Genomic DNA, 9,696 nt, shown 5'->3' with positions numbered 1-9,696 from the left:
TGCTTGACAACCATGAGTGCATAGAGCAGAGCATATACCTCTCTCTAGAATTTCACTGAGCAAGGCTAAAAACACCCACCATGAAGGAGAACTCTCCATGAGGAGAGTTCTCCATGCAGGCTTGTATCTCCACTCCCAATCTAATAACAATTTTCTTGTGAGTCTGAATATAAGTAGGCAAGAAATACTATACTAGTGAGTAACCCTGGAAGTTCATCTAGCTTTGAGTAACCCTCAGCCACCTTCAATCACCGGCGTCTTAGTGAGAGCCATGCCCTGCAAAGGCAAAAACTCAACAATCCCCCATTCTTCTACGATCCAGGTAGGTGTAGTTCAACCAACATCACCATGATCCTCATCCTGCAATGGCAGTCCAAGTGGTTTTCCCATGAGAAAAACACGCTGCACAGGGCAGGCCATCAGGGATCCCACCTGCATTAAGCCAGGTGCTATTACCGGCCTCCTACATATATTAGCTCACTTGGCCCTCACCCAATCAATGCTAGGAGAGGGTACTAATATTATGCTCTAACTACAGATGAGGGCACTGAGGCTTGAGACTCAGGAGGACAGAATAACAGGTCCCACGACCCACAGCAAATGTCAGAGGGAAATGGTGTTGAAGTTAGGAACCAGATTCCTGCTATGCTCAAGTCTAAAAACATCCAAATGTTCTTAGTTCAGTCTCTGAGGTCACACAGGCTGTCACATTCATATCTCCACAGGTGTGAAGATTCATACCTGCTCGTGTGCTATGGATCCTCTCTCTCTGCATTTGCCCGCACGGCTCACCTACCTAAGTCTTCTTTCCTGGACCAGACCAAGAAATAAAATACTCTCGACTCTTCCTGCCCAGTCATCAAGAAACGACAGTCTGTTCCCATTTCACCCTGGGCTAGTTTCCTAAATGGCACCCACTGACTCTCTCTGTAACATCCTCTTCATAAAATTACCTCTGGCAGACCCAATTGCATGGAAAGCGAACGGCCGTACGCCTGGCACAGAGACAGCTCTGCTTCAAGAACTCATCCGTAGAAAGCGTCTACTCCCTCGTCTAGGCACCTAAGGGTCGTTTGGGGGAATCCAGGAACCCCGCCGGTTTAGGCCGGGGTCCCACCTCCCATGTGCTCCAGCCTCACAGTTGGGCGGCTCTCCCCTGACTGACCCAAACCTTACCTCAGGTCTCCCACGGAACTGATCCTCCGGTGTTCCGTCCACTGGCTTTTCGGGATGAAAACTTCACTTCGCCCCAGGTGTAATCGCTTTTTCCCAGACCCTCCCGAATGAACGCGCCCTCACAGGGCCCGCAGATAAAGAGGCGTTCGGAAGGAAGCAAGAGGCGTCGTGAAAAGAGGGCACGGAGGGAAAAGGTGTCCCTAGAGACAAGTCCCTAAACGTCTAAAAGCCGGTTTAAAATGGGACGCCAGGAGCGAGCGCGGAGCTCCAGTGCGCCCTCTACTGGTGGATAGGTACTGCTTCCTGGAGAGCCGCCGCCAGCCCCTGGTATCCCTCCAGAAGACCCTGTGGGGTCGCAAGGAGCGGGGGAGGGGACCCAGGCGGGAAAGGGGCCATTACCCTTCGTTCCTACCGGCGCGACCCGTGGAAGGAATTGCGGGATGCGCAGCCTTTCCTCCTAGTCGCTCTGGAACCACGTGGAGCAGAGTTGGACGTGAACGGCTACTGTGGCTTCTGAGTGGGAAGGAAGCTTGCCGCTCCGTCCATTTTCGTCCCGCTTCAAAGCACAGGGTCCGGTGCCCGCCGCTCATAATTCATAGTTCTCGTTTAAGAAGCAGAGCAGGGTGTCCGCTACTCCTTCCATATCACCCGCCCGTGAAGGACCGGTATCTCAGTGCTCACCGCTCCTGCATTTCCCGGCTCTCATTTAGGTTCGGGGGCGTGGTTCCTGCCGCGCCTTCCATTTTCAGGAAGCGTGAAAGGACCGTATCCCTGCGCCCACTGCCCCTTCACTTTCCTGTTTGGGTTTAGGGTGGGGGACCTGGTTCCTTCGGCTAGCCTTCAGTTGTCTCCCGGCCTGAAGGTGAAACGGGAAAAGACAGCAGCGTTTAGACTAGCTTTTAGGTACCAGATCCAACCAGCAGAGTCAGGGATTCCATTTATGGGTGCTTTATTCAGATGGCCAGCAACCTGAGGAGATGGCGGGTTTTCACCGTAACAAAACCGTCTTAACATTTTCTTTCCAATGCAGCCATTTATAATAGGGCATAAACAAGGTGAGGAGAGGGGTTTTGAAATTCAGCGGACAATTAGGTGAAAGAAACTACAGCATACTTCTCTTGGGCATCGTCTCCCAGGGGTGGTTAGTTCTCTGTCTCTCCCTGGAACACAATGGCCTGGATGCCTCCACTTATTCCCCACGCTGTAGTCTCTAGCGTGACCCAGGAGATCCACAGTCTGTCCCCTGAGTGGTGGATCTTATCTGTGGTTCCTGAAACAGTAGCTTTAACATATGCATTACCTACTAGACTTAACTTTACCTTAAACTAAAATTTTTCAACTCTTGTGTACCCTACCAAAGGGACAGTATCCCTACCAGCCCCCATTTCATTCACACCCTCTGTGGTGGGAGAATTTCATGCTGGAACTTACTAAAAACTCTGATCTCTCTGCCACACCTGAAACCCTTGGGTGCTGACCCTTGTGTGGCATCCAGTGAGAGCACTTTAATAAGTGTTCCTGGGATTTCACTGGTCCCTTGTTATAACATTACCGTTTGGGCTCTTTTGGAGTCCTTGTCTTATGAAACATGGAAGACCTCAAACTCCACAAAAAATGCACTAAATAGAATTATTATATTATTAAAATATCTCAAAAATAAATAGTTACCATTGTGAACTGGCAATTTCACTCCCTAGTACAGGTACAAGACAACTCAAACCATGTGTCCACACAAGCGATCATACATGTATTCATAAAAGCCTCTTTTTAGAGGAAAATAGAGGACTTTGTGTCTATTCATTGATTATTGAACAAACAAAATGGTCTATCTGTGCAATGGAGGGGTATTTAGCCATATAAAAACATAAAGTAGTGGTGCCTTCTACACCATGGATGGGTTGTGAAGACATTTTGCTACCTGAAGGAAGCCAGTCACAAAGCAGTATGCATTCATTGTATGACTCCATGTGTAGGAAAAGCACAGACTAGGCAAACCCATAGAGCCAAAACTGAGATTGGTGGTTGAGGAGGCTGCTGATGCTGAGGATAATGATGATGATTCCTGATAGTTATCTCTATTTTGGGGGTGGGTGATGAAAAGTTCCTGGAATATGTAGTGATGTTGTTTGCAGATTAATATACTTTATGAGCATACTCAAAAGCCTCCAAATTTTACATTTTTAGAGAATAATATTCGTGGTATGTTAATTTTATCTCTAAGTGAGTGAACAGAATCCCCTCAATCTTAATTGACCTTGTTTCAAAAAGTATCTATGCTATTTCAAAATATACTGCTCTTTAATTTTTTTAGTTTATTTTTATTTAAGTATAGTTGGTATACAATCTTATATCAGTTATATTAGTTTTGGGTGCACAGTATAGATATTCAACATATTTGTACCTTGCAACATGATCACTCCACTGATTCTAGCTATCATCTGTCACTGTGCAAACTTATCACAGTAGTATTGGCTGTATTCCCTTTCTCCTTGCACCTATTCCCCCACCCCTGCCCTTCCCATTAACCATCCTTTTGATCTATGTTTCTATGAGTTTGTTTTTGTTTTTTTAGATTCTACATAAGGTATTGGTCTTTCTCTGCCTGAATTATTTCACTTAGTGTAACACACTCTAGGTCCATCTATGTTGTTGCAAATGGCAAGATTTCATCTTTTTATATTGATGCTTAATATTCCAGTGTGGGTGTATGTGTGTCTTCTTTATCCATTCATCTATTGATAGAAACCTCCACTGCTTCCATACCGTGGCTATTGTAAATAATGCTGCAATGAACATAGATTTTTGAGGAATCTCCATACTGTTTTCCAGGCAGGCTGAACCAGTGTGCAGTCCCACCAACAGTGCACAAGTGCTCCCTTTTCTTCACACCCTCTCCAACAGGTTATTTGTTGACTTTTTGATGATAGCCTTTCTAACTGGTGTTAAGTGGTATATCATTGTGGCTTTGATTTGCATTTTTGTGATGATTGGTTATGTTGAGCATCTTTACATATGTCTGTTGGCCATCTGTGTATCTTCTTTGGAGATAGGTATATTTGTGTCCTCTGCCCAGTGTTGGATTGGATTGTTCTTTTTGTTGTTGTTGTTGAGTTGTAAGAATTTCTTATATATTTTGAATATCAACCCTTCATCGGCTATATCATTAGTGGATATATCTTCCTATTCAGTAAGTTTTTTTTCTCTTATTGAAGGTTCTCCTCACAGGCAGAAGCCTCTGAGTTTGATAATGTCCCATTTATTTATGTTTGCTTCTGTTTTTCTTAGTGAGGGGACTTATCAAATGAGATATTATTCAGAGTGCCCTGACTGTTGTGGCTCTGTGAATTGAGCATCATCCAGCAAAGCCAAAGGTTGCTGGTTCAATTCCTGGTCAGGGCACATGTCTGGGTTTCAGGTTTGATCCCTCTCTTTCTCCCTCCATTCCCCTCCTGCTAAAAATAAATTTAAAAACTTTTTAAAAAAGTTATTACTCAGACTGATGTCAAAGAGTTTACTTCTACATTTTTTTCTAGGAGAATTATGTTTTCAGGGCTTACTTTCAAGTCTTTAACCCAATTTGTGTTCATTTTTGCATATGGTGTAAGAGGTTAGTCCATTATCTTTTTTTTTTGCATGTAGCTGTCCATTTTTTTCAGCACCAGTCATTGAAGAGACTGTCATTAATCCAGTTTATGTTTTTACCTCCTATATCATAGATTAGTTGACCAAATAAGCTAGGGTGTATTTCAGGGCTCTCGATTCTGTTCCATTGATCTCTGGATCTGTTTTTGTGCCGATACCATGTATTTCGATTTTTGTAGCTTTGTACCATAGTTTGAGATCACCTTCCATTTTATTCATCTTTGTCAAGATTGCTTTAGCTAGTCAGGGTCTTTCCTTGGCTCCATATGAATTTTAGGATCATTTGGTTTACCACTGAGAAGAATGACACTGGCATTTTGATAAGAATTTCCTTGAATATGTAAATTAGTTTGGGTAGTATGGTCATTTCAATAATATTAATCCTTCCAAATCCATTGTCTTCCATTTACCATATTTTTGGAGTATAAGATGCACTTTTTTTCCTTTTTCTGCCCCCTCATATTTGGGAGGAATAATGGTTTATAATACTGCAGTTGAGTTCTGTTTACATTTACATTGGTGAAACATTATGTTATTTATATGATTAAATATTTTACCACATTTTTTGCTTCAAAATTTTTTTAATATTTTCTTCTCTAAAACCTAGGTGCATCTTATGGTCCAAAAAATATAGTACTTGTGTCCTCTTTGATTTCTTTCTTCAGTGTCTTAGAGTTTTTAGAGTATAGGTCTTTCACCTCCTTGGTTAAGTTTATTCCTAGGTATTTTGCTCTTTTTGATGAAATTTTCAACATATCTTGCTTTAACTGAAAAATTACCATTTCTTCCTGATCATCTGACAATAACTTATAGGTGCTGTAGACCCTTATCAGAAGACTTGCCTGGCCTGTTAATAGAAAGTCTGCAGCTCCAGGAGCTCACAGTTTTCTGCATGTAACTTTTGTTACATGGTCCCATCATTATTCTGTATATTTGTTTGTCTCAGACATCAGAGATTGACTGTGAGCCAGCTACCTTCAGGGTCTTTACAGTGTCTGCATGTCCTGGTGAGAGCCCAGTACATGTCTTTCTGGTTCAACCTGAGAATTTCACGCATCTGGTATTTGTGCACCGATACCCTTAGAGGTTCATCCCTTTTCAGGAAATATACTGGGCTGGGTGTTATTGTATTACCAAAGTTCAGTGAACTCAGTATTGAAGCTATTGGGGAAAACAAAAAGAAAAAGTATCATGTCCTCAGTAAAATCTAGAACACCTGTGCCTACTGAACAGTAGTTAAATTCACCCAACCAGAACTCATGGAAACATTGATTTCTAGCCAGTCACTCGCAGGACTTTTGCCCATCCAGGCATCAGAACTTTGTAACTGATCTGTAGGAGTGGTCAGCATGACCCATTTTGAGAGTCATATGTCAGCACAAAAAATGACATCCATAGTTTATTACTAATAAAACAGTATTACTCTCCCAGGCAGAGAATATGGTCTAACAGTGATACAAAAATGGCTCAGTCCCTGGCTGATGTGCCTCAGTGGATTGATTGTTGGCCAGCGAACCAAATGGTTGCATGTTCAATTTCCAGTCAGAGCATATGCCTGGGTTGAGGGCCAGGTCCCCAGTGGGATCGCAGAAGAGGTGACCACAAAAAAGGAGATAACCTCTATAAAGCACTTAGGCAAAGACCTCATCAACAGTTTCTAGTCAAAATTAACCTCAATGCCTGTGCAATTGCTGTTTCCTCCACTTGGAGGCCTCTTCCTCTAGGTTTTTTGGTGGTGTTTTTTGTTGTTATTGTTGGTTTTTTGTTTGTTTGTTTGTTTTTTTCAGAGAGAGGGGAAGGGAGGGAGAGGAAAGGAAGGGAGAGGGAAGGGAGGGACAGGGAAAGAGAAACATCAATGTGTGGCTGCCTCTTGCCCATCCCCTATTGGAGACCTGGTCCACAATGCAGGCATGTGCACTGACTGGGAATCCAACCAGTGACCCTTGGGTTCACAGGCCCACACTCGATCCACTGAGCTACACAAGCCAGGGCTCTTCCTTTAGCTTTTTAATGGTTATATACTTCCCATAACTCCTCAGATTTCACCTCAATGTAACTTCCTTAGAGTTGCTTTCCCTGACCAAATTCTATGAAAAACTTCTCTTCTACTATGAAACACTCTATCACACTCTCTTGCTGTATTTTCTTCATGTCCCTGGTTATTAGCTAAAAAGTCTTATTTACAAATGTATAGTATCTTTCTCCCCACTTAAATATTAGCTCCTTGAAGGAAAGGATTTTGTTGCTGTTTTTCTGCTTTGCTCCCAGCACCTAGAACAATGCCTGGCAGATAATTCTTGCCCAATAAATACTTGAAGTATTGAATGAGGAAAGAGTAATATTCAGGGCAATCCAAGGCCACCTATGGAGAGGATTGGGGGTTTCAAGATGACTCAGACCAAATTATAATATTTCACTTCCCCACTTGCCTCTTTCTTAAAAGTATTCATTATTACACCTGATAATATTACACAGTTAGCTGTAAAGAAAAGGGATACTGCTCAGTAGAGCTGAGATCCAGTCCTAGCTAGGGTTCTTGTGATTTGGTCTTCTGATCTGGTTTTGTGATCTGCTCACAGGGCTCAGGCCATGGCAACAATTTGTAGAAGGAATCATCCAGTAACTTGGAGTTAATTCCCTGGTGTACGTGAGTTGTAGTTTGTAGTAATATGTTGTTCCTAAAGCTATGAAAACTCTGTAAAGGACAGTGGAAGGTGGTGTGAAAAGGAGGTCCGTTTGGATGGGCTTTCTGTACAGAATCAGCATGGCAGTCTAGCGCTCCTGCCCTCCAGTCCTCCACACACCTCCAGGGAAGCAGTGGCTTCCAATTTTCACAGGCCCTGTGGCTTGCCAGCCAGTGGCGAGGAAAGCAGAGCTTGCTAGAGAAACTGGTCCCCTGGGTGAGGCTGTAACTGCTGCAGCAACTATGAGGCTCCCAGGAAGAGGCTTGAATAGGATAAGGGCGGAGCTATGCTGGTAAGAGGGTGGAGCTGTTCTTGGGCAAAGAGGAGGAGCAGTGGCTGGTGCAGCTGAGGCCACAGGAAACCAGCCAGGGAGCAGACCCAAGGCTGGGATAAAGGGGACCCTGACCTCGCGCCCACCTGCCAGCCGCTGGTGCTCCAGCAGGCGGCAAGGTCTGCATCTGCCAGGCCCATGGCTGCATCCGCAGCTCTGTCAGCAGTGGCGGCGGTGGCAACACTGTCTGGCCTGGCACTGCGACTGTCCCACTCTGCAGCGGCCCGTGGCTCTTACTGTGCCTTCTGCAAGGGGCTCACGCGCACGCTGCTCACCTTCTTTGATCTGGCCTGGCGGCTGCGCATGAACTTCCCCTATTTCTACATCGTGGCCTCAGTGATGCTCAATGTCCGCCTGCAGGTGCGGATCGAGTGAGCGCCTGTGGCCACAGTGACCCACAGGAGGGCCCCCGTGCCAGCCAGCCCGTCCGTGCGTCCACCTGCCCACGCTTCTACCCGCCCACGAGGAGGACAGTGCAGCCGCCCAGATCTCCCCGAGGTGGTAAGGAAAGAGGCGGGGCGGCCCAGACCTCTAGACCCTAGGGCTCCGCAAGAGGGCGCTGGCCACTGAGCCACCCAGGCCACCGAACCCCGGACCCAGGCGTGACCTGCACTCAGCCGTCGCGCGGCCAGTGCTGGATTGCACAAAAACTCAGAAAACGGGGCTGTGACTTCGGATTCCAGGGCATTATCTGAGTACAGCCGACCTGTTGCCTCACGTTGGCAAAAGGGGGAAACCAGAAAGAAGAAATGCTGCTGCAGCAGGGACGTGCTTTGACCGGCCTGACCATAAAGGTAGGCGGACAGAGAGAGGTTGGACCTGCGGGCTGGAGGGAGGCGGTTGCCACAACACTTGGACACCAAGAAGCCTTGGGGGTTTGGACGAAATATGAAAGGGACATGAGGAAGCGAGCCCAGAGAGCTGCGGAGTCCAGCAGAGGCAGGCAGGGCAGCCTCGGGATCTTCAGAGTCCCTTGTCATGATTCCAAACTGGGGGTGAGGCGCAGCTGTAGCTTAGACATCGCCCCTCTCAATAGTTCAGCCCATCTCCCATGGAGACCCGGCTGTCCCCTCCCACTCACCACCCAGGTCCAGGTCCCCTTTCCCCAGAGGCACAGCAGGTGTCACCAGAGTCAGAGGAAATGGAGGGGAATGGGCTGCGGTAGCCCACAGGAGGCCCTAGAGGAGAAAAGATGCTGCCACAGTTCTCCTCCACTCTCCTGGGTAGGCAGCCTGAACCCTCAGGCCCCAGGCTCTCTGCAGCTCCCTGCACTGTGTCTTCAGGGCCAGGGGGCTGCTGTCTGACCCTCAAAAGGCTATCGCTGCCACTTTAGTTCTCCTCCTTCCTCTCTGAGGATGGGTTGTAGAAGCCTGGAAAGCTGCCTTTCTCCCCAGCCCCCGCCCTCCACGGTTTTGCTCATCTGCCATCTATAGCCCAACTTGTGCCACAGAATGCCATCCTGTTGTACAGACGACCTCGAGGAGGGCGCTGAGAACCCCAAGGATCTGGGAAATGGGGATTTCCTTGAGCAGAGGGCAGTTCTCAAGTGGGGTGGGGGGAGAAGATGGAGAGGGGGCTTGCAGAGGAGACAACACCAGGACAGCCAGGGACCTCTCTGGGTGGGGAGGCAACTCTCAGGTTTCCAGTTTTTTCTTTCAGGAGTTGGTGTTTGTAGCTGGTGACTCGCCCCTTCTCTGGCGTCATCAAGAATCAAACCTGTGCCCAAGGGCCCACTTTGGCCCTCGAACTTCCTGGTAGCAGCTGAGTAGCCTGGCTGAGGAGGAGATGAAGGCCTTCTGGGTGGAGGCCCCAAGAGGTGGGGCAACCCAGTGGTGTGGCTGTGGCATGGAGAAGGACCATGTC

At 46.8% G+C, this 9,696-nt stretch overlaps 1 protein-coding gene across 1 annotated transcript; it reads left to right on the top strand.

The window, feature by feature from the left end:
- Positions 1-7,842: 7,842 nt before the first annotated feature.
- Positions 7,843-9,616, top strand: LOC118982074 (small integral membrane protein 10-like protein 2A). Its single transcript, XM_037038990.1, has 2 exons — positions 7,843-8,627; positions 9,493-9,616. Exon 1 carries the CDS (start codon positions 7,972-7,974, stop codon positions 8,206-8,208), a length of 237 nt encoding a protein of 78 aa, XP_036894885.1. The 5' UTR covers positions 7,843-7,971; the 3' UTR covers positions 8,209-8,627; positions 9,493-9,616.
- The last annotated feature ends 80 nt before the right edge of the window (positions 9,617-9,696 follow it).

Source organism: Sturnira hondurensis, unplaced genomic scaffold (genome assembly GCF_014824575.4).
Source record: "Sturnira hondurensis isolate 20B ecotype Veracruz unplaced genomic scaffold, ASM1482457v3 Scaffold0024912, whole genome shotgun sequence".
In the NCBI taxonomy this organism is placed as follows: domain Eukaryota; kingdom Metazoa; phylum Chordata; class Mammalia; order Chiroptera; family Phyllostomidae; genus Sturnira; species Sturnira hondurensis.
This window is presented reverse-complemented; position numbering and strand designations above follow the sequence as displayed.

Coding starts and splice junctions, on each gene's coding strand:
- LOC118982074 (XM_037038990.1), top strand. CDS start 7,972: ATGGCTGCATCCGCAGCTCTGTCAGCAGTGGCGGCGGTGGCAACACTG.